At 54.3% G+C, this 26,698-nt stretch overlaps 1 protein-coding gene across 7 annotated transcripts; it reads right to left on the reverse strand.

The window, feature by feature from the left end:
- Positions 1–964: 964 nt before the first annotated feature.
- Positions 965–24,921, reverse strand: PDZD4 (PDZ domain containing 4). 7 transcript variants are annotated; one of them, XM_032475090.1, is made up of 8 exons: positions 24,803–24,862; positions 7,171–7,406; positions 5,931–6,021; positions 5,398–5,496; positions 4,727–4,789; positions 4,175–4,276; positions 3,833–3,943; positions 1,943–3,672 (listed from the first exon to the last, which is right to left on the reverse strand). In XM_032475090.1, the coding sequence occupies exons 1-8, from the start codon at positions 24,860–24,862 to the stop codon at positions 2,119–2,121; spliced, it is 2,316 nt and encodes a 771-aa protein (XP_032330981.1). In that variant the 3' UTR covers positions 1,943–2,118. The 7 variants fall into 7 exon arrangements, with proteins under 7 accessions (XP_032330979.1, XP_032330983.1, XP_032330982.1 ...); XM_032475089.1 differs by having other exon boundaries at positions 2,119–3,672; positions 7,153–7,406; positions 24,803–24,921; XM_032475093.1 differs by lacking the exon at positions 24,803–24,862 and adding an exon at positions 24,173–24,365 and having other exon boundaries at positions 2,119–3,672; positions 7,153–7,406.
- Between the last annotated feature and the right edge of the window lie 1,777 nt (positions 24,922–26,698).

Genomic DNA, 26,698 nt, shown 5'->3' on the forward strand with positions numbered 1-26,698 from the left:
GTTTCCAACTCTAGCTGCGGTTTTCTACATCAGGGGCCTGGGAACGCCATCTTTCTCCACAGGATCCTACATGACGTGTCCCCTCCCGAGGAATGGGCCTGGTCACAGGAGTTGATGTGCCTGGCCACCTCCAGAGGCCTTAAGGGCCGTGAGGAAGCTGATGTCTCCCATTTCCCCCTTTTCACCAACAAGCCCTTTCCTCCTTTCATGCCACTGGTGTGACATACTGGGCCTTACCTCCCAGCCACTCACTGCTAGACCAAGTACTGCCCTTTTCCTGGCCTGGCCCTCAGCTTCTAGGAACACATTCTGGTTTCTCTCACAAATTAAGGAGAGGTCCGGTCCATGTTGCTGTTTCAAGATAATTTTCACATCACCATACCCACTTAAGCTGCTGGTAGCATCCTGTGTCGGCTCAGGAGACTGAGCTGCTACTCCAGGATAGCATGGTACCCCTGGACTTGCTGTCTTTGGAGCCCTGGCCCCACCCAGTACTTAGCAGGGTTCCTGGCACTTAACGGGTGCGCCATGGTTTGCTGCGCTGAATGAACAGTATTCGGCTGCTCCTTTGGGAGTCCCCACAGCCCTGTGGGTATTCGTCTATCTGGCCAGGTGTTTAATCAGCATGTTTTGAGTGCTAGGCACTAGTGGGGTCCTTAAATAGGGAAGGAAGGTGGCTTGTGCCTTCCAGAAGGCCCCTACTAGGGTTCTTCCTGATCTGAGGGGACAGGAGAGGGTGGAACCCGTTTGGGGGCCTCATCCACAGGCCTCTGCCATCCTTCCTGCAGCTGGGCACCACCCCTGCGACTGTGTCAGACCTCTGAAATGATTTAGGTGGCTCTGTTGTGCCACTGTCACTGTTCCTCAGGGATATGCCTAGGAGGTAAGGTGCAGCTCCCAATTGACCCTCCCCACCCCAAACCAGCCCCCAGTGCGATGAGAAGGAACACAAGGAGGCCAGGAATCACCCTCAAAGGCAGCTTGCTTTATTCTCACAATGCCAGTAGTGGGTAGGGGTGGGCAGCCTGTCCGCCTCCAACCTGAGGCTCTTTGAGCCGAAAGGCCCCCAAGGCCAGCTCTCACTAAATGCACAGGTGCCTGAGGGCTGGCTGGCCCACTTGCAGATTTGAGGCGTAGGGCATCTTCCCAGTCAGTCCAGGCCACTCCCTAGTTCCACGTGGGTCTTGTCCCCAAGGTCTGCTGTTACTCCTGGGACTTGGTTTCTGGATCCCTCACTGTCTCAGCCTGCCCCTCAGGCCACTTGGGAGAGAAGCTGAGCTGGAGTCAGGTACAGCCCTGGGCTCACTTATTTCTTGGATGGACTCTGCCCATCAGCCCCCAGTCTCTCCTCTCCCTCAGTCACCAGGGAAGGAGGTGACCTCCAGAGTGGGCCTAGCCAGCCCCGTCCCCACATCTCAGAGTGGAGGCTACCTGGAAAGCTGCTTCCCATTCCTGCCTTCATTTCCCCCGCCTTCCCACCCACCCCGCCCTCCCTCTTTTCCTTCCCCCCACCCCCCTCCTTCCCAGCCATCACTTGGGGATTCCACCTTTGTCAGTCTGCCTGGAGGAGCTGCCAGCCCCAAGAGCAGGTCCACAAAACAAACAAAACCAAAAAACCCAACAATTGGCAAGCACAAAAAGGGAGAAAAACCACAAAAATCGGGGTTGCCTTTGCAAATAATGGAGGCTCCCAATAGGGGGAGAGGAACCGGACATTCCCTTGTGCTTAGGAATCTTGGTCGCCTCTCCTTTTCAGCTTCTCTGTCCTCAAGAACCCACGCTGAGAGCGCCCTGGAGGGGTGTGCGTGTGTGCATGCTTGTGTGTTTGCACGTGCCTGAGCGCCTGTCACAAGTGCGTGCACCCACAGCTGAAGGGGGGCCCACCCAATACAGGCCTGCCCAAGTGCCAGCTGTTGATGGTGTCGCTGTACTTGGGGAGAAGGAAGCAGCCAATGGAGTGAAGCATCCCTTCTCTGCGGGGGCTTCCATCTGGTAACAAGTCCTGTGTACACACACAGACACGCAACGGACTCTAAGGGAGAGCGGGAGGCGGGGTCCTGGGAGGCTCTCTGGACCTGGGTCAGGGCCAAGGACCCATGCCCTGGAGCACAGCTGTGCTCAGACAGTGGTGACGGAGAGGAGTGGGTTGTAGACCCGCGTGCCGTCGGCCGAGCGAGTGCCATGGGCCAGCATCTCCTGGATGGTGATCCAGTTGTCCAGGATCTTCTTGTTCCGCTTCTTCATGGTTTTGCGGTGGCTCAAGGCAATGATGTTGAGCTCAGCCTTGCTGTCGCCATTCTGCTGCTCCCTCAGGCACTCCAGCCGGCTCTGCATCATGAACTCGCGCCGCTTCCGCTGTTCCCGGGCCCGGATCAGGTGCTGCTTCCGCTCCTCCTTGCTCCAGTAGCGGCCCATCTTCATCTCGCTCACCGCGTCGTCGTCGGTGGTCATACCGCTGCGCTCCTCCCGGATCTTCAGAGCCCGGGCTTTCAGGAGGCGGTCGCGCACCGGTCGCTTGGCTACGTAGCGGGTCCCATCGCTGCGCACCTTGACCTTCCACTCCATGCGGGGCGCATCCGGGACTGTGGCCGCCGCCCCGCCCACCCGGGGGCCAGCAGCCAAACTCAAGGGGCCATGGCCCAGCTCCTCCAGGCCACGCGGCGGGGCCAGTTGCATGCAGCTGTGGTAGTGCTCGCCCTCTTGGCCCTGGGCACGGTGGCGCCGAGAGAGGTAAGGGCTACCTTCGGGGCCTGCCCGCTCCAGGGGCACCCCAGCCTTGGGGCTGCGACGGACACGCTCCTCTGCATGCTGCCTCCGGCCCACCTCAGGATCCCGGGAGAGGGAGCGGAACTTGGTGGGACTCCCCTGCGGGGGCGCGGCCTTGGGGTGGGTGGTGATGGGGGGTCCGGAGGGGGTCCGGTTCAAGTTGGAGTTTCCAGCCGTGGCCCGCCTCAGAGGGCTCTCCGGCAGGGGCTCCGTGAGCAATGGGGTGCTGCGGCAGCTCTCCCCCGTGTTGTAGGCGCTAGTGCTGTCCTTGTCCGACTTCTCGGGCAGCTCAGAGATGTCAGACAGCTCGTGCTTCTTGGGCTCGCTGGCCCCGAGGTCGTAGAGGCTCTCCTCCTCCAGCAGCCAGGCCTTCATGCAGCGCTCCCGCAGCTGCTGCATCTTCTGCGCCCGCAGGATGTTGCGGCACTTGAACTCCAGGTGCCGCAGCTCCTCCTCCAGCACGGCCATCTCGTGGCCCACGCTCTCGTTGCGGTTGACGTCCAGGGCACCATGGCCGCCCGAGGCCCGGGGGAAGAGGAGGCCCAGCGGGTTGCCGTTCTCCAGGTGGCACTTGATTTCCAGTAACTCGCGGTAGCGCTCGTACTCTTCGTCGGTGAGGCCCGGGACGTCGCCACCGCCGCTCCCCAGCCCTGCCCCATCGGCCAGCAGGGAGTCCATGCTGAAGTGGAAGTCGCGGCTCTGCAGGGCGTCCCCGTGCAGGCTGAACTTGCGCAGGGGCCCGGGCGTGTTGGTGGTGCTCAGGGGCTCGTCCCCCAGCAGGTCGTGCTCCGAGCTCTCCTCATTGCGGGTGCTCTCGTCAGTCCGGCCCACTCCGCTGTCCAACTCTTGGCTGTTGCTCAGGCCCGGTCCCACATCAGGAGCCCCTTTCTCCTCTTCGTTTCCAAGCTGAGGCAGACAGATGAGCCCCTCTTAGTCTGGGCCCCAGGGGTGCAGGCGCCACAGGAGGATGGTAAGGGCTTTCCGGGGGTCCATCTCGCACCCACCCCCAGCCCCTTCCCTCCTCCTCACCCTCCCCACGACTCACCCACTCTTCCTCCTTCCTCACCTGCTGGGCAGGGGGGGACTTCAGCTTCCGCCCACGCAAATCCCCCTCATTCTCAGAGCCGAAGTCATCCAGGAAGTCATCCCGGTCACTGTCCTTCCACCGCTTGGCCAGCTGCAGAGACAGGTCTGTGCTGTCCCCACTGCCTTAAGAACCTCCCCAGACACCCCTCCAGTTGCCACTAGGTCCCAGCCCACTCAGCCGTCAGGGGCCAGAAGGGGAAACGGGCCCTGGGACACCGCCCACCCTCCATCAGCACCAGGTTGTTGGCATGTCTGTGCCCTCGTTAGCAGTTTTCAAGACAGAAATGTCAGGGGACCCAGGACACCCTGTGGACACACACACCTGACTCTCAGGCCGGGCCACCAGCAGGGAGATGTTGGTGTTCTCCTCCTGGCTCAGGATGGCCACTGCTTCTTCCCGGTTCTGGACGTCCACACCATTTATCTGTGGCAGGCCAAGGGACAATCAACAAGGACCACAAGGCTGGCTGTGGGGCAGGCCCCCGTTGAGCCACAGGGATCCCCTCGCAGGGAGCTCCTAACCTAACAGGCTCTTGAGTTGTGAGAAGGAAACAAGGAGAAGGTGCCGGGGAAGAAGACAGCCAGGCCCGTGCAAAGGCACGAGTGCTCGGAGACCAGCTGCAGCAGGAGATGTGCTCACTTCTGGGGGACGGAGGGCAAGGCTGGCAAGGGGCCAGAGCAGCGCAGGCCCTTGAGACCAGCAGATCCCACCAGCACACAGCAGCCACCCACACAGTTGTGCAGGAGAAAGATGAGACCTAGCCCTGGATTCAGGCACAGCAGGATGCCTGGCATCCAGCTAGGCTCTCAGCAGGGGAGTGCGGGGATTGGCTAAGGGAGTCGGTGGGGCACTCAGCCTGCCTGCCCCACTCACCTGGATGATTCGGTCTCCCTCGCGGATCCGGCCATCTTTGGCTGCAATGCTATTGGGATTCACCTGCAAGGCACACGCATCACGGGGACTTGGCACCTTCCACGAAGGTGCCCTTTCGGTAGGAAGGGGCAGCCCTGCCTTGGGGACCCCAAAGCAAACTGGGGGCTGTTTTTTTAGCATGGGAAAGTATGGGAAAGTACCCAGACATCTGTCAGACAGGACGGAGAGAATGACCCCTGTGATCACCGAGAGGGCTGGCTGCAGGACGTGGGAGGGAGAATGAAGCCTGACCAGGACCTCATCCCGCCTGCCTGCTGCCCACTGTGGGCACAGGTCTGAGGAAGACTGCCTGGCCAGACACACTGGAGCCATCGGCTGCCTTGGCCTCACCAACTGGCATCAGGCATCCTTGTGATGCTCAGCTGGGCCCTTATGGGCAGCCTCAGAGCCCTGAGCAGTATGGCAATGCTGTGGGGACAGGCTGGTGTGGGGATTCTTCACGTGGCAGATCCTGCCCCGACACCTGCTACCAGGGGAGCCCAGCTTCCTCCCTAGTGCTGGACAGATGGGCATCAAAGTCCCTCTGTGAGATCCTAGCACACAACACAGGAAGGTGGCATGGAGCTCCACAACCTTTGCGAAGACCCCACTCCCGCACCCCACCTTCATACCTCTCCAACGTAGATGCCCAGGTCTTCCTCATCATCAGTGCGGTAGCAAACCATCAGGCCCAGCTTGTCCCGGTGGCTGGTTTTATATAGCTCCACCTCCTGCCACAGGGGGGATAGGAGAAGCAGAGGAAGAAAGCCCCAGACACGTGTGAGCAAGGTCACAGGCTGCAGGGGCGGCAGTCTCGGCCCAGCCCTCACTCCCAGGAGCATGTCACCTGAGCTGAGTTTCCAAGGGCCTCTCTTCCCATCCCAAATGGTGCGTGTGTCTGGTGGTCTCCCCACCAGGAAATGCTCAGACACACACAAGACACATGGGACGCACAGGATACAGACATGTGCGGAACACAGACCAACATAGACTGACCCGTGCCCTCCCCGACTCAGCTCGACTTGGCCCGGGAGCCTGAGTAATGGGCCACACACAGGAAAGGGCCACGAGGCCCAGCCTCCTGGGGGCAGCAGGAGCCAGGCCTGAGCTGGGCTGCAGACAGCCATCCTGGGGGCCGGCTCCTGATGCTGGCCGCCCAGCTCACCTCATACTCCAGCTCGTCCATACGGTCTGCCTCCTGTGGGCCGCCCTCCATGAACTCCGCCGGGTCATAATACTCATGGCTGATGGGGGGGCTGCCCAGGAGAAGGGGGGCGTCAGGCTAGCCATCTGCTCCTTTCTCTCCCTAGCCCCAGCTCCCGGGCTGGCCAGTCCCAGTGCACTCAGCTTGGAGCCCTGCTCTGGGTGGCCCCTGGGAAGGAGGTGGCCCAGCTACCTCTTCTGGAACCCCCTCCTGAGCTTCATGCATCCATGCAAAGACCGGGAATGCTTCTTGAACAGGAGTGCGAGGGCATCTGCACTGAGGACCCAGGAATGCCTAGCTCTCCCTGCCCTGTCCCACCCCACCCTGTCCCGCCCCCCAGCCCAGACTCCTCTAACCATGCCAGCCAGCAGGGACCAACTTCTCCAAAATGCGGGTACCCCTCCCACCTGGCCCTGGCCCTGGCCCCACTCATGCAATGCCCCCAGGAGTTATCCAGGCCCTGGAGGACTGCTGGGGAGCGGAGGAGGACCCACTCTACCTCCAGGGATAGTCCTCCGTGTCCCGAGGCTAAGCTCGGCTGCTGCCAGCCCTGGGCCTACCTCTCTGCAGAGGAGGGATCCCGAGACAAGCTCCCTGCCGCCCGGGCCTGCGCCCGGGTTTAGACTAACGAAATGAGTCAGCGCTCACAGTCATGAGCCACCAGGACTGGATGAGAGGCCCTTCTTCCAAGTGGGCCAAAGAAAGAAGCCGAAGAGATGAAGGAAGTTCAGAGCACGGAGAGGAATGGGACAGACAAGGATGCAAGAATATTCAAGGGGTGATGCTTGTGAGGCAGAAGACAATGGGGCGGCAGAGGAGGAGAGAGGATGGAGGAGTAGGAGCGGAGGACCTCAACCTTCCAGCAGCAAGGTCCCAGGATGGTCCTCCCTTGGCCCTGGGGGTAGATACAATGGGGAGCCTGTGTGTCAGACTCCCCTGGCCCTGTTTACCAGCTGGCGTCCAGCCTGAGGCTACAGGCCCAGAGATTTCTGAGCCCTGGGGTGCCACAGTCAGCTCTGGAGGCCAAGGAGCCTACTTTCTGCCCGAGAGGGCAGCCAGTCAGGGTCTCCCCACCACACCCAGAGCTGCAACAAGGTAGCCTCTGAGTGGCATGGGGACGGCTGCGCCAAGTGGCGTGCCCTGTCTGGAAGCAGGGCCTGGGGTCCTCCTGAGGGCGACTCACAGCTCAGACAGGACGTACGGCTCCAGGATGACCACAGGTGGGGTGGGCGGGTGCAGCTTGCCCAGCGCCATGATATGCTCGAAGGTGATGTCGGTCTGCGTGCCACTGTCCACCAGCTGCAGGTCATGGCAGGAGCTGTCCCCCCGGAGACGGGGACTGCGTCTTAGCACCTGGATCACCAGGGGCTCCTTGGAGGAGCGCAGGGCCTCCAGGGTTTGCTCCTGAGAGAGCTTGGAGAGCTCTTTCCCGTTTACCTGCAGCAGAGACATGCCCCTGTGAGGACACACCCCCATGAGCTCTAATCTGCTCAGCCAAGGAATCAACCCTCTGCCCTGCTGACCCTGGTGCCTTCATTCCCAGGCGAACCCCACTTCTCAACCCTGCCCCAACACACTGCTGTCTGGGGTTCACAGGGCCACACCCTGAAGACCGTGGTGACCTATGCCAGTGGGAGTCAGTCAACAAATGGGTTCAAGTGGGAGGGTCAGAAGAGTAAGCAGACTCAAAGGATAAGATCTCTGTCCCCCAGGCAGCAACGGCCTCACTGCAGAAGAAAGGCCAAGCCTAGGAGAGGTGCCAAGGAAGTGGGTTCCTGGTGGGCATCTCCCCTGGATCCTGACCCTGACAACCCATTTCGCAAATGAGGAGACTTAGGCTCGGCAAGACGAAAGCAGTGAGTAGGGTCATGAGCCAGGCTGGGCTGGTCAGAGTGGGAGACAGGGAAGGAGGCGGCCATCACAGGCTAGGGGCCCAGGAGAAGGCTGGATTAGAGCAGCCTCAAGAGAAGAAGGGGTCCTCCTTGGTAGGGAGGCGAGTAGACTAAGGATGGAACAGAATTCCGGGCATATGTCATGGGGCCAGTGAGGGGGAATTAGAAAGCAGTTCCTGGAGGAAGGGAATGGTACAGGGACCTCTTATCCACTCAGCAGCTCGGAAGGGCTGTCCTGGGCCTGGGGAGACCACACACTATCAATGACACCCCAGATGGCCACACCCAGCCATTCAGTGCTGAAACAGACCTTCCCGGAGAGCTGCAGAGGAAGCCCAGGAAGGGGGCGGGGCAGGCTCCCTGAGCAAGGAAAAGTCGGGGAGGTTGGTTTGCAGGCGGAAGTAAAGTACCCAGACAGTCAGCACGGAAAGTACGGAGCCCGGGGACCCAGCACCTGCCCATGGAAGAGCTTCTACAGGATGAGGGGCAGAAGGGCCCCATGAGGGCAAGGGCACACGGGCACGAGTTGTCCCAGTCTTCACATCTTCACAGCGCCACCTCCTTCCCTGGGTGTCTCGGGGTGGGGGTGGGGGGTAGGGTTCTTCTGGGCTGCAAGCTCCTAGATGTCATTCCAGGAAGCCAGGCTGCCTTAGGAAAGCACAGGGAGTCCCAGGGATCACTGGCCAGCCAACGGCTCCTCTGAGCCATGGAACCGAGATAATCACCTTTCTGCTACTTGGTTATATCCTTGTAGGTCATAATTGCAGTTTTTATGTCTCCCCTCTCCCCAAACTTTGCATGGTCAGAAAAGATTTTTCCAATCAATTTAGTCTCATTAAGAAAGAAACATAGGTTTGTTGGAGAACATTTGAAAAATACATAAAACCACAAGGAAGAAAACAAAAATCACCCATCATCTCCAAGACAGAAACGCTGTTAAATGTGCGGGCACATTTCCTTCCTAGTCTTTCCCTGACTTGTGACCGCAGGCCCCGAGGCCTGGAGCACACCAGCCTGTGCGTGGACCAGCCAGTGTATTGGGTTGGTCCCTACTGTCCATCACTAGTGGGTTTCAATTTTGTTTTATTATAAAGAAGCTTTTGCAAAGACAGATTTTTCTACGTCCTGCGCATATTTTCTACATCCATCTTTGTGTAATCCAGAGTTGCTATGTTAGAGAAAATTTCTAGAACTGGAATTAATGGATCAAAGAGTATCAAGGAAACAGCTTGTCGGCCAAGAGGATCCTCATTTCCAACTAATGGTAAGTGTAGGATTGTGGTCAGTAGAAACCAACAGGTTCCAGACAGCCGGAGAGGCTACAGTTATAAAGGGAGTATGGGGTGGAAGCGGCGTGGCCGGGAAAGGACTGCAGATATGTATTTGGGAAGGTGTGTGAAGGGCAGTAGCAGAGGGGCCTCGAGGAGTGGCCTTGAAGGCCATAGCCAAAAACTGTTTGGAAAATTTTGAAGCAGCTGTTAAACACAGCCCTTATGAACATTTAAAGGGTACAAGCTGACAACTAAATGAATTATATTTAAAAAAACAAAAGCAATGAATACTCCAAGCTCAGGGCTCTCTAATTATTTTACTACACTTGCCAGTCATCTGTGCCCTTAGGGTTCCCTGGGTCTGGAAGGAGACACCATATGATGCTGTGCGACTGCGCACCTCTTCCCAGCCCCACCCACATTCTGTGACATCAGGCTGGTGGCTGTGGTGGGAATATTTACACCACAGAAATCAACAAACACTGCAAAGCAGGACTTTTGTTTCGGAACATTAACCCACTCCACAGTGCCTGCAGGTCAAGGGCTTCCATGAGAAATGGAAGGAGGAGCTGTCCTCAGGATCTTCGAAAGGGGAGACATTTCGCATTTTCATCGTGTGCAGTGGGAAGCTCAGGTGACACTGAGAAACACCGTGATGTATTTCTCCCTGGAAACGGTACCCATCGGCAGCGTTGCTATGGAAACTGGCCCAGGCAGTGGGAGGGGGTGCATGGTGGGCTGGGATGTCAAGAGGGGGATGGGCACACACACCACCTAAGCACGTCAGATCATAGAGTGATGCCTCTGACAGCCCAGCAGCCTTCCGCTGACCCACGTGGTGCCCAGCAGGGGCCAATGTCTGGGTGCGGAGGCTTGGAGCTCCTGGACCACTCCTGCAGGTGAGTGCATGGGCTCCTTCAGCCTCCTCTGTCCTCCTCATCAGTCATAATTGGCCCCAAGAGCTAATGAGGGTGTGTGGGGCAGAGACAGGCCAGGACATGTGAGAAATGAGCCCCTCCCAGAAAGGGCGAGAGTCACCAAGAAGATGGAGGACTATGGAGCAATGAGCAAAGCATGGCGGGGCCAGGCCCTTGTGCAGGAGCCAGTTCTGCTTCTTCTCCACTGGCCTCAAGCCCTGCCCTCACCCGACCGACAAGAAGAGAAAGACACGCGTGCCCTAGCAAAGCTGCCATTTGAGTGTCCCTGCTCCTGTCTCTCTGTGTCTGGACCCAGGCCACCTTCCCTTCAGAGTTCCTCTCAAGCTGCATGCAAACATCTAAACTGCCGGAGCTCTCCCTCCCACCCCTGTTCCTGCTGCTCCAAACCCATGGCAGGCGATTTCAAAATGGATCCAAGTCCTAAACGGACAAAGCTTTAAAACTACCTTGGAGGCGAGAGAACGATGCCTTTATGACGCTGAGGTAGAGAAGCAATTCTTCAGATAAATAATGGGCCAACAAGAATGGAAAAGATATACATTTAAAATATAAACTGTAAAAATGTTAAAACTTCTGGACAACAAAAGACACCATGAACACAGCAAAAAGGTAAGACAGGCTAAGAGAAAAGCCTTACAATGCCTAGAAGTGATAAAGGATTATCCAGAATAAAGAATTCCTACAAAACACCAGGAAAATACAGAACTCAGTAGGAAAGCAGGTTTTCAGGAAAAGGGAACCCAAACCAACCCAACAGGCAAACACTGGAAACAGCCCAAGGGGTGGGCATGGGGACGCCAGAGGTCAGGGGGCTGGCCCTCAGCCCGAGCTGGGCGGGGAAGACTTCCCAGAGCTCCCGGGACAATGTAGCCCTCAGCTCTGCCGCCTTGTCAGCTCCCTGGCCAGGCTGCGGCACCTGGCTCCCTCTTCTACCCAGAAGGAATGCAGGTAGGATCGGGTCCTGGGTAGACATAGGGCCATCAGCTGCACCCAGAACCCTTCGAGTTCAGAGAGAACAACCCTAGCTAGCTGAGCCATTGTCAAAAAAATCTATTAGAAAATGTAAGGTTGAGGGTGGTGTGTAGCTCAGTGGTAGAGCATGTGCTTAGCCATGCACAGAAGTCCTGGGTTCAATCCCCAGTCCCTCCTTTAAAAAATAAACAAAGAAACCTAATTACACCACCCTCCCCCCAAAAAAAGATGTTGCCTTCATCAAGTGTAAAACTCCTTCCTTTGGAACAATCCAGAAGAAATCCACTTTATCCTCCCAACACTTCACATACCTGAAAACCCACTTGAATTGTCCCACATCCCCCTAGCCCCTGTTCCCAGTGGCTTTCGTCTTCTCTAGGGCTCGGAGGCGGGCCCTGTTGGTCTGGCCACATGCCGGGCCCAATTCTTGGCCTCAGCTGGAAGCTACCTGTGGCAGCCAATCCTGCCGGTTTCATAGGGCGCCACCCCACCTGAGACTGCGCTCTACTCAGGACTCTCTGCACAAGGGCGCTCCCTACTGCTGAGATGGGCCCAAGTGGGCAGCCTTGTGGACCACAGTCCCAGCTGGGCTGGAAGTTGCTTTGCTTCCACTGAGGGCTCTGCAGAAAGGGGCCCCTGCCCTGCCGGGGACAGAGGCCATGAGCCTTAAGGTCCCAAGAGCAGTGGCCACCACCAGACTCCGGGGCACCGGGGCACTAAGCTCCCCTCATGCTGGCCGAGCCCATCACAGAGCACGTGCTCCCGTCGGGAATCTTACCCCAGAGGATAAAACAAGCAACATTTGGGAGGAATTTGTCCATAACTATAACCTTGAAAAATGTTCCTCATACCCTTTGATCCAGTAAATCTGCTCTAAGTAAGAGACCCTGAAACAAGAATAGGTATTACATGAATTACAAGGATGTTGAGAGAAGCATTCATTATTTCTTTTATTATGGTAAAATACACCTAACACAAAAGTTACCGTTTTAACCATTTCAAAGTGTACAATTCAGTGGCATTTAGTGCATTCACATAGGTATGCAACCATCGTGTCTATTAAATTCCAAGAAATTTTCATCCCCCCAAAGGGAGGCTCCCTACCCATTCTCTCCAAATTCACCCCAGCCCCCGGCACCACCTCCCCATCGCCTTTCTTCCCCTCTAGACATTTCATGTAAGTGGAGTCCGACAGCAGGTGGTCTGATGTGTCTGGCTTCTTTCCTTAGCATGGTTTCCAGGCCCATCCATATTACAGCAACCGCCAGGACGCCATTCCTTTTATGCTGAATACCATTCCATCGCATTCTACAATATTTCCTTGTGTGGATGGACCCTGCATTGTCAACAGACATTGGGTGGTTTCCACCTTTGGCGATTGTGAATCATGCTGCTATGAACACAAGTCTTTGAGTTCCTGTTTTCAAATCTTTCGGGTGTATACCTAGAAGTGAAGTCGCGTGGCCATATGGTCATTCTATATTGAATTTATTGAGGTATCAGCATTATTTGGGGAGGGAGTAATTCGATTTATTTATTCTTAATGGAGGTACTGGGGGTTGAACCCAGGACTTTGTGCATGCTAAGCATTCACTCTACCACTGAGCTATACCTTCCTCGCCCAAGCATTATTCTTAATGCCAAAAACTTTACAACAATCTTAAGCCTGTGTCTACCTCATTTAAGTGTATAGCTGCCGTACCAGAGTCTTCCAATAGCAAGCCTGTTTCTCAGAAGACATATAAAATGACACGTGCACTATGATGATTACCATATAAAATGCATGTTTATGGAAGAAGGCTGAGAAAGAATCCATTGATGGAAATGGAAATCTGAGATTTTTCTTTTTTCCAAACCTTATATAACATGGCTAAAAAGTCTTTTGAAAAAAATACATGTTTACAAACTTCAAAAAAAAATAGCACGGCTGGACAATTCTTGATATAAAATATTCAGCAGAAAGACTCGCTTGGATCAGCATCACCCCGATTCAGAGAGCACGGATCTCCCAGTGGGAGGCAATCTGGCTCAGCTGGAGGCTGGGAGCGAGGTGTGAGACCACTGGGGCTTCATGCTGCCACCAGTGTGCGAGCTCCTAAGATGCATGGGGTTTGTGGGGCTTTTAAAACTATTTTTAATGGATGTACATGTTATGTATGTTCATTGGTATGTGTGTAAGTATAGAATATCACCCAATCAATGCTCTCTTTTTTGGGGGGGTAATTAGGTTTATTTATTTATAAATTTTATTGAAGCCTAGGTGACATACAATGTTAGTTTCAGGTGTACAGCAAAGTGATTCAGTTATACTTATACATACGTATATATTTTTCCTTCTCAGATTCTTTTCCATTATATGTTATTACAAGAAATTGAATATAGTTCCCTGTGCTATACAGTAGGTCCTTGTCATTTATCTCTCTTATATATAGTAATGTGTGACTGTTAATCCCCAACCCTAATTTATCCGTCCCCTGCCCTTTCCCTTTTGGTAACCATAGTTTGTTTTCTATGTCCGTGAGGCTATTTTGGTTTGTAAATACAATGTGCAAAAAAAAATTTATTTATTTAATGAAGGTACTGGGGACTGAACCCAGGACCTCGTGCATGCTAAACACACGCTCTGCCACCGAGCTTTACCCACCCCCGACCCAGTACTTTCTTTAAAGGACGGGAGGACATTCATGAGAACGGGCAGATGCTAGCAGTGGTCGGGTGTCTCTGGGAGTTAGTATTTATAAGGGGACTTTTCTTCTCTTTTTTGTTCTTTGCAGCCTTTTCTCCAATGAACATTACTTTTACCATCAGAGAGAAGACATACAAAACCCACTCCCAGCCTATGCTATGTTCTGAGTTTTTCTCACATTCCCTGAGGACCCACGGGCTGCTTTGCGGCTCCTGGGACGCCCTGGCTGGGAGGGCAGCCTCTGGACTCAGGCCCCCCTGGGTGCTGATTCAGGGGAAACAGTGGCAATGAAGTCCCATCAGATGTCACATCCAGACCTGATCTGAGGAAGCTGGGGAGGCGCTTTCTCCCTCTACTACCTTCACTTTCCTAACCCCAAAACAGAAGGGGGCCTCCCAGGAGCTTGGGGCCCCAGAGGGAATGAAGAAGGAGACCAGGTGAGGGGGCAGGGCTTTCACGCCAGGACCGCCTGCCTGGGAGGCGAGGGGATGAATCACAGCTCACGCTCCTGGGGTAGAGGAGATGGGGCCTGCCATGACCTGCTGCTGGGCTGGGGACCAGGCACCAAGGATCCAGGAGGGCGGAGGGACACCCAACAAGCACAAGATGCCCAACAGCACTAATCATCAGGAACATACAAGTCAAAATCCACCCCTCACACCCACTAGAGTGGCTGAAATAAAAACACAGAAAATAGTGGTTGATCAGACTGTGGAGAAATGAAACTCCCATATATTGTTTGTAAGAAAGTCAATGGAGAGAAATGCAAATCAAAGCTACAATGAGGTATCACCTCACACTGGTCAGAATGGCCATGATTAAAAGACTACAAATAATAAATGCTGGAGAGGATGTGGAGAAAAGGGAATCCTCCTACTGTTGGTGTGGATGTAAACTGGTGCAGCCACCATAGAGAACAACGTGGAGGTTCCTTAAAAAACTAAAAATAAAAGTTACCACATGATCCAGCAATCCCACTCTGGGGCGTATATCCAGAAAAAAACTCTAACTCAACATGCAACCCAATGTTCAAAACAGCACTATTAACAATATCCAAGACATGGAAGCAACCTAAATGGTCCATCGACAGATGACTAGAGAAAGAAGTGGTGTGTATATACAATAGAACACTACTCAGCTGTAAAAAAAAGAATGACATAATGTAATTTGCAGCAACATGGACGGACCCAGAGATAACACTGAGTGAAGTAAATCAGACAGAGAAAGACAAATACCTTATGATAGCACTTATATGTGGAATCTTTAAAAAAAGGATACAAATGAACTTATTTACAAAACAGAAACAGACTCACAGACATAGAAAATAAACTTATGGTTACCAAAGGGGAAAGGGGAGGGGGATAAATTAGGAGTTGGGGATTAATATACACGCTACTATATACAAAATAGATAAACAGCAAAGACCTACTGTATAGCACACAGATCTATACTCGATATCTTGTAATAACCTATAAATGGAAGGAATCAGAAAAAGAATATAGACATGTATAACTGAATCACTTTGCTGTGCACCTGAAACTAACACAACATTTTAAATCAACTCTACGTCAATAAAAAAAATTAAACAATTTTAAAAAGTCACTGGAGCAGTGGACATGGAAAACTGTCTAGAGTTCCCATATGACCCAGCAATACCAAAAGAAATGAAAACAAGCACCCCAAAAAAACTTGTACACAAATGTTTATAGCAGCACTATGCTTAATAGCTACAATCTGGAAGCAACCTAAATGTCCAGCAACAGATGGATAAACATAAAATGTAGTAACATTCACACAGCGAATTTAACCACATAAAAGGAATGAAGTCCTGCTACGTGCTACAACATGGATGAAAACAGTCTGGCCGAGGGAAAGAAGACAGGAGCGAAAGGCCACATAGTGTATGATTCCATAACAGGCAAAGTAGATGCCTGGGGACAGGAAGTAGATGCCTGGTTGCCAGGGGCTAGAGAAAGGGAGTGCCTGCTGAATGGTATGAAGCTCCCCTTTGGGGTGATGAACATGTCCTGGAACTAGAGAGTGGTGATAACTTAACAACATTGTGAGTGTACTAAATGTCACTAATGGTAAACTTCATGTCATATATATTTTCCCACAAATAAAAAATTAAAACTGCCACTCAGATCCACAGAGAGCACCAGGTTTGGGGTCAGGGTTGGGGCAGGAACTGGAGAACTGTTGGGGTTTTTTTTTAACATTTTTTTTATTGAGTTATAGTCAGTTTACAATGTTGTGTCAAATTCCAGTGTAGAGCACAATTTTTCAGTTATACATCAACATACATATATTCATTGTCACTTTTTTTTCACTGAGCTACCACACGATCTTGTATATATTTCCCTGCGCTATACAGTATAATCTTGTTTATCTATTCTGCATACGCCTGTCAGTATCTACAAATTTTGAACTCCCAGTCTGTCCCTTCCCACCCCCCTCCCCCTTGGCAACCACAAGTCTGTGTTCTATGTCTATGAGTCAGTCTGTCAGAACTGGTTTTATTCAATGCAAATTTTTATCTCTGATTTGAAGTTCCTGAAACCTGCTGACATCCCCAGTGCCCAACTCCACCTACATGTGTCCCAAACCCAAGCTACCAAACCAGGTGTCACATGACCATTGTTACTGAATTCTACAAGGGATTGTTCTTGAATTAAAATCAAGAGATGGAGGAGATCACCTGGGGATTGAGTGTAGACAAGATAAGAGGCTCAAGGCGGACCCTGAGGCACCCCAACATTGAACATTTGGGGAGAGAGACTCAGAACTTAAGTCAACCAGAGAGAAAGGAAGCTGAGGTGGGAAGCTGGGTAAGTCAGTGAACCGAGGAGGGGAAGGGGTGGACTGGATCAAGATGCAGAACGACCCTCTGGACCCTCTGGATTTGTTCAAAGGGGGCCGTAGGGAAGGGGGACACCGTGCTGGCCTGTAGAGACTCAGCCTTTGAGAGCTTCTGCAGAGAATGGGGCGGGAGCAGCGTGGGGATGTGGGAGAGAGCCCTCCGTTTTGGTTTGACCAGGATAGATGCTTGAGAGATGGATACCTGAGAATGTCTAAACACTGATGGGAAAGGTAGGTTCAGAAACGGTAAAAATTCAAGATGCCAAAGAGAGCAAGGAAAAACCTGGAGAAGGCATGGGGCATTTGGGGGGTAAGAGAGGGGAACACAGAGGGGCAGGAGGGAGGGACACTGGGGCAGAAGTGATACTAGTGGCAGGTGAAAGACGTAGGAGTTGGATAGGGGAACATGGGGACAACGAGGGGACACGGGGACAAGAGGGCAGACAAGAGCAACGCAGGAAGCTCAGCTGGCAGTCGCCATTGGGCAAGGGCCTGGCGGGCGACAGGGTTGGCACAGGCCACACCCCCACACCCCCGCAGCGAGGTGGCGGCCCCGGGGCTGCGGAGGGCGGGGCCCGGGGCGCTCGCCCCGCCCCCGCCCCCGCCCCCGCCCCCGCCCCCGCCGGCGCCCAGCCGCAGACAAAGAGCGCGCTAAAGAGCGGGGTGCAAAAAAGGTGGCGGCGGTGCAAGAAAGGCTGGCCGTCCCAGTGCCGTCCCCATCCCGCGCTAGCAGCCGGACAGGGGAGCGCGAATCCTCTCGGAGCCCTCTCTCCCCTCCTCCTCCGTCCCCACCGCGTGCCGGAGTGGATCTCCCCGCCCTGCTCTAGGGGGCCTGGCGCGGCTCTGCAAGGGGCTTCCCAAATGTTCTGATCTGGAATCTCTGGGCAGGCGAGAAAAGGGAAGGGGAAACTGAGTAAAGAGCCCTGGCCCGGGTGACTGGGGGTCCCGGGGGGGTCCTGCGCGTGGCTCCCTGGGAAGCCTGGGGAACGCTCTTTTCATTGAGGGTAACGCGAGGAGGCGGCGCTAACTACATTTCTAAGGGCGCCCACGATTGGGTTGACTCTCCCAACCCCACTCTGCGGTTCAGGACATCGAGGCTAGGAGAGAACCGACACCGGAAGTTACCCTCTGCCCCGGGGCCCACTTCCAAACGCCCTCAGCTCCGCTGTCAGGAGGGTCCAGGGAACACTTTGGACGCAGCTATGTCTCTGACTACCCGAACCAGGACAAGTGTTCTGGGGACCTCCAAATCGACAGAGCATGGGCCGAGAAAGGAGAAGCCCAGAGAAGGGCAGCCAGAGCCAAGGGCAGGCATTGTGCATGCCCGTCTTTTCAGAGACCCAGCAGAAGTCCTTGTTCATGTTTTCCCAAATCTGGATTTCGAAAATTGTCCACCTACAGGAACGTTGGAACCTCTGACAGTGGACATCTGCATTCCCTTCACCCACATCTCCCCAGAGTGCACGTTCTCCACACATTCACATGGAAAAGGCGGGCACCAAAGCTTTCCTTCCCTGGGGAACCACCTTTAAGATGCTCATGGATTTAGCACTGACACAATTAGCACTTCTACATCTCTCCAGTTGTACCACAAGTAGCACTTTTTTTTCTTTTTTAACTTTCATGACATTGACCTCTTGGAGAGTCCAGGACAGTTGCCTTGTAGAAGAGTCTCAGACTCTGCATTTGCCTGATTCCTTCCTCATTAGATTCAGCTTAAACGTTTTGAGGAGAGCACCACCCAGAGCATTCTGTGTCCTTCCCCCTTCCCCTTAACAGCATGAATGGGGGGCCAGGTGACTCAGTTTGATCACCTGGTCAAGGTGGTACCTGCCAGGTCTCCCCTTGTAAAGCTGCATTTTCCCTTCCCAATGCGTGAGGAATCTGGGGTCATACCCGGAGACCCTGTGACTTTCTTGTTCCCCAACAAACTTTATCGAATGCTTTTACCACCCAAGGATGCTCCCCACCTGAATGAATTGCATTGATGGCTGCAAAATGCCTTAATTTGTAAAAATTCTAGCCGGGGCACAGCGCTACACTCCATCCACATGTGACTGGCCCAGTGAATGGCATGCCCCTAGTCAAGGCTGCTTGGGCAAGCCATATCATCCACCCCCAGAACTCAGAGCCCACTCTTTCTGTCCGGGGCAGGAATGAGAGAAGGAAGCCCAGGAGGACTTCATCTCAAAGGACTTTTTAGTAGTTTGGGGGTGGTATGTGTCTGGTACCCATGTAAGCTACCCGTATGTATGTTGGTAAGGATGTGGGTGATGTCAAAGTTAGCTGCATGTGGCATGGAGGAGCAGATTATGTCCCTGGGGTCCCCAATTGGGCAGTCCTGGAAACTAACTTGATTGGTCTGAGGTGAGACCTTGTGTCTTATTTGTAATGAACTCACTTCCTAGGTGATGTTGACATAATTTGGGGCTTCACTAATTTATCTCTAGTCCTGCCCGAGGTCCCTGCTACTCAGAGTATAGTCTGAGGACTGGCAGCATGGACATCACCTGGGAACTTGGTAATAATGCAGAATCCCAGGCCCTACCCTGGACCTGCTGCAGCAGATCCCCGCATTTTAACAAGGGCCTCAGGGTAGAGTCATGCTAGCCCAGAGTGCCCCCTGGAGGAACCAGGGAGGACTTGCACATACCTGGACAGGATTTCAACACTGCACAAGGGCTTGGGAGAGAGTCTCTCCTCCCCTCCCCTCCCCTCCCCCTCCCCTCTTCCCTTTCCCCTCCCTAAAGATGCAGAATGGGTGGGTGGTGTCTACCCAGGGTAAGGCTGAAATCTGATCCACCTGCCCTGGCCCCGGCCCCACCTTTCCAGGGACTGGCAGGCCTTTCTGAAGTCTGAAGAGACTGGGAATGAGGGATGCCCCACAGGCTGCTCTTATGAAAAAGCAGAGCAAGTCCTGAGGTCTTCATTAAGATCAGGCTTTGAGTGTATGCTAACAGCTTCCCAGTCACCAAGGATGGCAACTGAAAACATCCTCCCATTCACCCACCCCGGGGCCAACCTGGCTGTCCCAAAGGCAGCTCCCCATCACATAGTAATCAAAATAGTCTTTATGGAGTGCTTTTCATTTCTGTTCAAAGCAAGCATGAGGAAGAGACAGACTGCACTACAAAGCCAGCGCCCAGCTCCAGCTTCTCGGTCTTCTTTTGGCTTGCTCAGCTCATGTGCAGAAAGACCGAAAAAGACCAAATATGCCGTCACTTTGGTATCTGTCCATCTCCTAACTAATCTTGGGCATTCTTCTGTCACTGGACATTAACTGGGCCATGTTCATGAATAATGCCTTCTCCATCCAATTTACACGCCTTGCCGACTGACCAAAAGGCCTGATGGCAGCAACTCCACCCCCACCCAAATGAGATCCCAGGAGAACCAGTGCCATGCTGACTGCCCAATGGCAATGGCCCCAGGAGGCAAGTACTCTTTATTCTCACATAGCAGGTGAGGAAACTGAGGCACTGAGCCAGTGAGCCATTCAGTATCCCCACATCACACTATCTTCCCTGGCAGGGACCATGAAGTAAAAGGAAAGAAAGATCCACTCAGCCCCACCAAGGGCCCATGCTGGGCAAAGTGGTCTCACGTGCTTTTCTTCCTTTGGTGCATAGATTTCTTGTTTTGAAAGCTTTACTGGGACATAACTGTCATATGAACAGCTGCACATAATTAGTGTTCAGTGTGAAAAGTTTTGATATGACATATTATACATCTGTGAAACCATCACCTGGATCAAGATAGTGAACATTTCCAGCATCCCGAAAAGAAGTGATCTCATGCCCTTATGTCATCCCTCCCTCCCTCCCACCCATCCCTGCAAAAACTGATCTGCTTTCTGTCACTATAGATTAGTTTGCATTTTGTAGAATTTTCTAGCAATGGCTCAAGACAGATCCACGACGGGGGGGGGGGGAGTGTCAGAGAGGACACAGGCCCTTTCCAGGAGCACCAGGAAAGGCTCTCGGCAGGGGTCCTGTGCCTCAGTGCTAGCTGACCACACTACCTCCCTTTCTGCCCTTTGTGATATGGCTCCTTCCTCCTCCTAACTCAACATGCATGACCCCTGCCCCCACTCAGGGTCACTTCCAGATTTTTTCAAGCTCTCCCTGCACCCACCCCCCTGCATTGCTTACACTAGGTTAAGTATCCTTGGAGGACAGGACTGGGATAATGGAAATGGAGCCAGAACTCTAACTTGCTGCACTTCAAGGGCCTGGGATAGGCGGTATCGACAGAATAAAGAGCTAACACCACGTGATCATCTCAATAGCCACAGAAAAAGCGTTTGACAAAATCTAATGACACTTTATGATAAAAAAAAAAAACACTCAAACTAGGAATAGAAGGGAACTTCCTCAACCTGATAAAGAGCATCTATTAAAAACCTACAGCTCACTTCATACTTACTGGTCAAAGACTGGAAGCTTCCTCTTAGATCAGAAACAAGGCAAGGATGCCCACTCTCACCACTTCTATTCAACCTTGGACTAGAGGTGCTAGCCAGAGCAAATGGGCAAGAAAAAGAAATAAAAGGCATCCAGATTGGAAAGAAAGTAAAACTACCTCTATTTATATACAGAAAATCCTGAAGAATCCACTAAGTGAAAAAACGATTGGAGCAAATAAATGAGTTTAGTAAGACTGTAAGATACATGACCAATATACAAAAATACATACAATAGAAATACAGTAGTAATGGGAAGGATGAAAAGGAAATTAAGTAAATAATTCTACTTACTAGAGCATCATAAAGAATAAAATCCTCACGAATAAATTTAACAAAAGTGCAAAACATCAGTGAAGAAACTGAAGATCCACGTAAAAAGACACCCCATGTTCATGGGTAATACGTCCCCACGTTGATATATAAATTCAATGCAATTCCTACAAAATCACAGCTGCCTTTTCAGAAACTGACTAGTTGATCCTAAAATTCACGTGGAAACTCAAATGACCCAGAATAGACAAAACAATTTTGAAAGGTACAAAGTTGGAGGACTCACACTTCCAAATTTACTTACAAAGCTATAGTAAAAGCAGAGTGGCACTGATATTTCTCTAGAAAAGACACACAAACAGCCAGAAGCACATGAAAAGATGCTCATTTGGAAAGCACAATGAGATACCATGGCAAACACAACGATGGCTGTCATCAATAAGAGGTGCAGGGGAGGATGTGAAGAAACTAGAATCCTCTTATATTGAGGATGGGAATGTAAAATGGTGCAGCTCCTGTGGAAAACAGTTTGGCAGCTCCTCAATATATTATATATTAAACATAATTACCATATGATCCAGCAATTCCATTTCTGAACATACACCCAAAAGAATTGAAAGCAAGGTCTCAGACAGATATTTGTACACTCGTGTTCACAGCAGCATTATTTACAATAGCAAAAAGGAGGAAATAAGCCAAATGTCCACCAATGGATGAACAGATAAATAGCATGTGGCATAGCCATGCAATGGAATATCATTCAGAAATAAAAAGAAATTTAGTATTGACACATGCTACCATATGGATGAACCTTAAAAACATGATTAGGGAAAGAAGCCAGACACATAAGGTCACATACCATATGGTTTCATTCAGATGAAATATCTGGAGAGGCAAATTCATAGACAAGTAGATTAGTGGTTACCAGAGTCTAGGAGGTATTGGGGGAAATGGATATGTGACTGCTACTGGGTACAGGGTTTCTTTTTACAGTGATGAAAATGTTCTAGAATTAGATGCTAGTGACGGTTGCACAACTCTCTGAATATACTAAAATACACCTCTGGGGATCTGGGAAGGGGCTCCAGGGAGCCCTGGCGTTCGGGAGTTATATGGCAAGTGGCGAAAGTGTACTTGTGCATTTCTCTGGGCTGCATTATTATCTCGGTGGGGTCCCTTATTCTGCTGAGGTGAAGGGGCCACAGGCAGATATGCATGAGACGGGGAGAAGCACCTCTGAAGCTAGAAAGCACCAGTTTTCGAGAAAGGAGGCAGGCCAGGGGTCCTGGAAGCTGACAGGTCTTTTGAGACAGCTTCCTTCCCCTCTAAAAAGAGGTTCAAGCCAGGAGCTGTCCCTGCTTTCCAGATTTCTTCTTATTCAAATCTCTTTCATCTCCCCTTAATTTTAAAGGATAATTCCTTTTTTAAGATTGAACTCAGTCTGTGATTCTGTCCAGACTGCTGCAGGAGCTAGAAAAGGGAAGCAGCATCCCCAGGGACTGGCCAGCGGTGGCAGCTGGCGGACGGCAGCCCCTCTCCTGGGGCCCTACTTGCCCAGGACTCGGGGCTCTCTCCAGAAGCAAAGCCTGGCCCAGAACTTTCCTGCCCGGGTTCACCTCAAGCCCTGCTCCAACATGGAGACTCCCTGAAGGCTGTCCCAGCCAGACCTGTGGCCGCCTCCCTCCCACTGCCATGGGGAGGCCCAAGGGTCACAGAAGTGTCGCCTCCCAACCATGGTTCATTTCAGGCCTGTAGTGCAGGGCAGGCCGCCCTCCACCGTCCACAAACCCCGACGGGGTTTGCCTTTCACCAAGTACTACATCAGTCCCTCTCCGAGGAAGTCAAGGGCCACCCGCTTTGGAATTACTTGCCATTTGATGGGATGATTCCAAGATAAGAGGCAGTGAGGATGGAATGCTACAGCCTCATCAACCAACCAACGCAGCCCACCTCCTGCCCGCAGCTCTGGTGCCCACCACTGGGATTCCAAGGAACTGCCTGGCGGCCCCAGCCTGGGCCATTCCCGAACCCGATCCCACGAGGAGGAATGGCAACGGCCAGGAAAGATTTCCAAACAGCTGGAACAAGAGATGGGAGGAAGCACGGGGGCGGGGAGTTGGCGGGGGAGGAGTGGAGGGAAAGGCAGAAAGAAGGCGGAGGGCAGCGCGTGGGGAAAGCAAAGGGCCCCGCGCGTCCCCGGAGACCAGCCCCGGAGAGCAGATGAGGAGCGCCGCCAGATTAGGGCACGATTCCCCGTCCCGCCCCACTCCGGCTCCGCTGCCGACGGCCAGAGGAACTAGGTTCACAGCACGAATGCAGGATTCCTGCGGCCTCCCCAATCCTCGATGCACTGATCCCCACCCCCATCGTGCCCATGCCGATGCCTGTAGGGTTCCCCCTATTCTTGTAAGGAGACTCCATCCCCCCTGCCAACACTTCTCCGGCCTGCACCAGCTCCCCAGTCGTGACCAATAAACCTGGAGTAGAAGCGCATACCTGTCCGCGCCCGATTTGGCCCTGGGTACCCACTCCCTGACCGTAAACTCCCTCTACTTAGCCCTGGAGGCGTCTCAGGCCACGCCATCCGGGACATTTCTCTAGACAGCTCTCAGAGCGCACACAGAAAGTACACACATGCGGGGCCGGAGGAGCCTCCGCGCACACACAGACGGGGCACAGGCACGCACTCACGAAGTCACGCTACTCACAGGCAAGGAAGCCTCCGGCCAAACACTGCCCGGTCCACGGCCCCCCATCTCCCCAGGCCCCGAGGCCCTGCGGGGCATAGAGCAGGCCAGGCACAGCAGCCCGCAGACTGCCCTTCCGGCAGACCCGGCCGCAAAAACTCACCCGAGGCTCCCAAGGCCTGGGAACCCACCGTTTGTTTGCGCAGGGCCAGAGCGTTGAGTAGTTGCCGGGGTAGGCACCTCGACCTTGGCTGGGTGTCCACGAGGCCCTGGGGCGGCCTGCGCGCTCCTGCACCCTTGGCCCATGGGGACCTGGGTTTGGCTCCTCCCCACCCCCAGCACGCAGCGGGCTCCTATCTCCCTCCCCCTCCCTGGGTCCAGTGGGGCGAACGTGTGCTGAGAACCGAGGCGGTTGCTATGCAACCCCCATCCGGCGCCGGCGCCGGCAACACAGCGTTTCCCCGCTCGCGGGCCTGGGGTGCAAGCGCACCGGACCCGGGTCGAGCCCAACTTCCCGACTCGGGCCGATCTGGACCCAGACCTCGCGTCCCAATCTACTCCGGGCGCCCAAGGGATGCGCCCCGCCCCTATCCCCACGCAGTTACCCCCCCCCCCATCTGTGCCTAGTTCCCATGGAACACCAACACCCAGCAGCTCCAGAAATTGAGGGCGAGGGTGGCTCCCTATCGCTTCCTCTTCGAGCCCTCCTGCCCCTCCACCAGGCCCAGCACCCGGGCCAGCTCTTCCCCAGGTGGCGCCCACACCCCTCGCCTCACCGGCCCAGCCGCCCTACCTGAAGCATCACTTTGTACTGCTCCTCCGGTTTCTGGACCACGCACATATTACATCCCATGGTGCTGGCCGGCGAGGGAAGGAGGGCGGGAACGGGAAAACGCCTTTCACTGACCCGTGTACGGGACCTCGGGTCCCGGGCCGGGGCCGGGGGCCATACCCTAGCGCGGGGGGCGGGCCGCCTAGCGGGGGAGGGGGGCACGCCCCCGAGAAGGGGGCAGCTCCACGCCCTTTGGGTTAACTCTTAGCTGGCTGAGGCGAGGCGCGGGCATGCTCCCTCGCACCCGGCCAGGAAAAAAAGGGCAGCGGGGGATGGGCAAGCGCGCCGGGCGTTGCTTGGCTACAGGCCCCCAGGAGGCACGGGGTCGCACCGGGCCGCTAGGGGCCGTCAGGGGCCGTGGGCCTCGCGCCTCCCCGCCCGCGGGGCCCGCCGCTGCCGCTGCCGCTGCCTCCTCCGACTCCCGCCCATGGCCACCGGCCCCGGGAGCCTGGCCCTCGCGCTTAGCGCGGCGGCCCGATCTGACTACTGGGGGGCGGCGGCGCGGCGGCGGTCCCCGCCCGCGGCCAGGCCCGCGCCCGCGTTCCCGCCTCGCCCGGCCGTTTTCCCGGTGCTCCTGGCGCCTGCTCTCCCGCTGGCAGCCGGCCTCGCGGTCTTCAGCTCCCGCCCGGGACGACGGGCACAGCGCGCGCGCCCGCGGCGGCGGTGGCGGCGGGGGAGGGGGAGGGGCGCGGGGACCGGGCGCACGCGCGCGGGAGAGGGGAGCGGGGCTGGGTGGGAGAGCGAGCGGCTGGAGGCCGCGGGAGCCGGCGCGGGAGGCCGGGGGCGGGGCCTTGACGGAGGTGTTGAGGGTGGGGGGTCCCTGGTTCCCCGCGATCCCCGGCGTCGGGTCTCCGAGCACCCAGCACGTTACGTGCCGCCTGCGCTGTGCCAGACTGGGAGACGGGTCCTGTTTGGTGGAGCGCCTCCCGAGATTCCCCCAGAGAGCTCGGGACCTCGGGAGGGGGCCGTGGTTTCAGCCCCTTTCCCAGGTCCTCCGCGCCGCAGCCCGAATGCCTCTACCCCTCCCTCCAGCTTCATTTTAATGACGGCTTCTCTCCTTCTATGGAGCCGTTCCTTCGCTGTCGTTGAAATGAACACCTTTGTTAAAATTTTTTAAAAATTTCTTTTCAATAAGGAGGGGAAAAAAAGGCATGAGGTGGGGGAGGGGGTTGTGGGGAGAGTCGACCAAGCTTGGGATGCCCTGGGGCCCTCGCGTGCTCAGGACTGGCCCGAGTGGGTCCCGCTGCCTACCTGTGTCTCTCTCAGCCCCAGCCTGCGCTGAAGCACATCGCTTTAACGTTCCTTCCATCTCTCCCTCTTCTCTCCCACGACCTATCCTCCCTTCTTGGACAAGCCTGGGGAGAGAAGGACTTTGCCTGGAAAGCGGCATCGGATTGAGGGCTGGGTTCCCATGGGGTGCCAGGGAAAGCTGCCGATCCCAGGCCCTCTGGCTGTAGAAGATCACTTGATTAAATTGTTGCATGGTTCATTTCCAGGCTTTGGCAAGTGATAGAATCATTAACCACACAGGGCTGTTTAATTAGACGGCAGCGTTTGGAGAAGGCTCCTCCAAAGCCCTTCTTGCCTCCCTGACTCCTAGTTTAGAGAACAGGCAGCAGAAACTGTGGAGCCTGCCTGGAGTCCGGAGAAGTTGAGGCAGGGGCTGGGGGAAAAGGTGCATATGTTAGAAAGTGGTCACAGGGGAATGAAAGCCAGTACAAGAGTACATTCTCGAATTCGTTGGCACTCGCAGCTGCTGGGACTTGACCCTGCCAGGAGCTGGCTGGATGAAGTGCATCTCAGAATTGTCTGCCTCAGACCCAAAGAGGGAACTGCCATACCGCAAAGGACCACAAA

This window comes from Camelus ferus, chromosome X (assembly GCF_009834535.1).
Source record: "Camelus ferus isolate YT-003-E chromosome X, BCGSAC_Cfer_1.0, whole genome shotgun sequence".
Taxonomy (NCBI): Eukaryota; Metazoa; Chordata; class Mammalia; order Artiodactyla; family Camelidae; genus Camelus; species Camelus ferus.

Coding starts and splice junctions, on each gene's coding strand:
- PDZD4 (XM_032475089.1), bottom strand. CDS start 24,862: ATGGGATGTAATATGTGCGTGGTCCAGAAACCGGAGGAGCAGTACAAA. Junction 4,277..4,726: donor AGGGAGACCGAATCATCCAG/GTGAGTGGGGCA, acceptor GGCCTGCCACAG/ATAAATGGTGTGGACGTCCA. Junction 3,673..3,832: donor AGTCCCCCCCTGCCCAGCAG/GTGAGGAAGGAG, acceptor TGTCTGCCTCAG/CTTGGAAACGAAGAGGAGAA.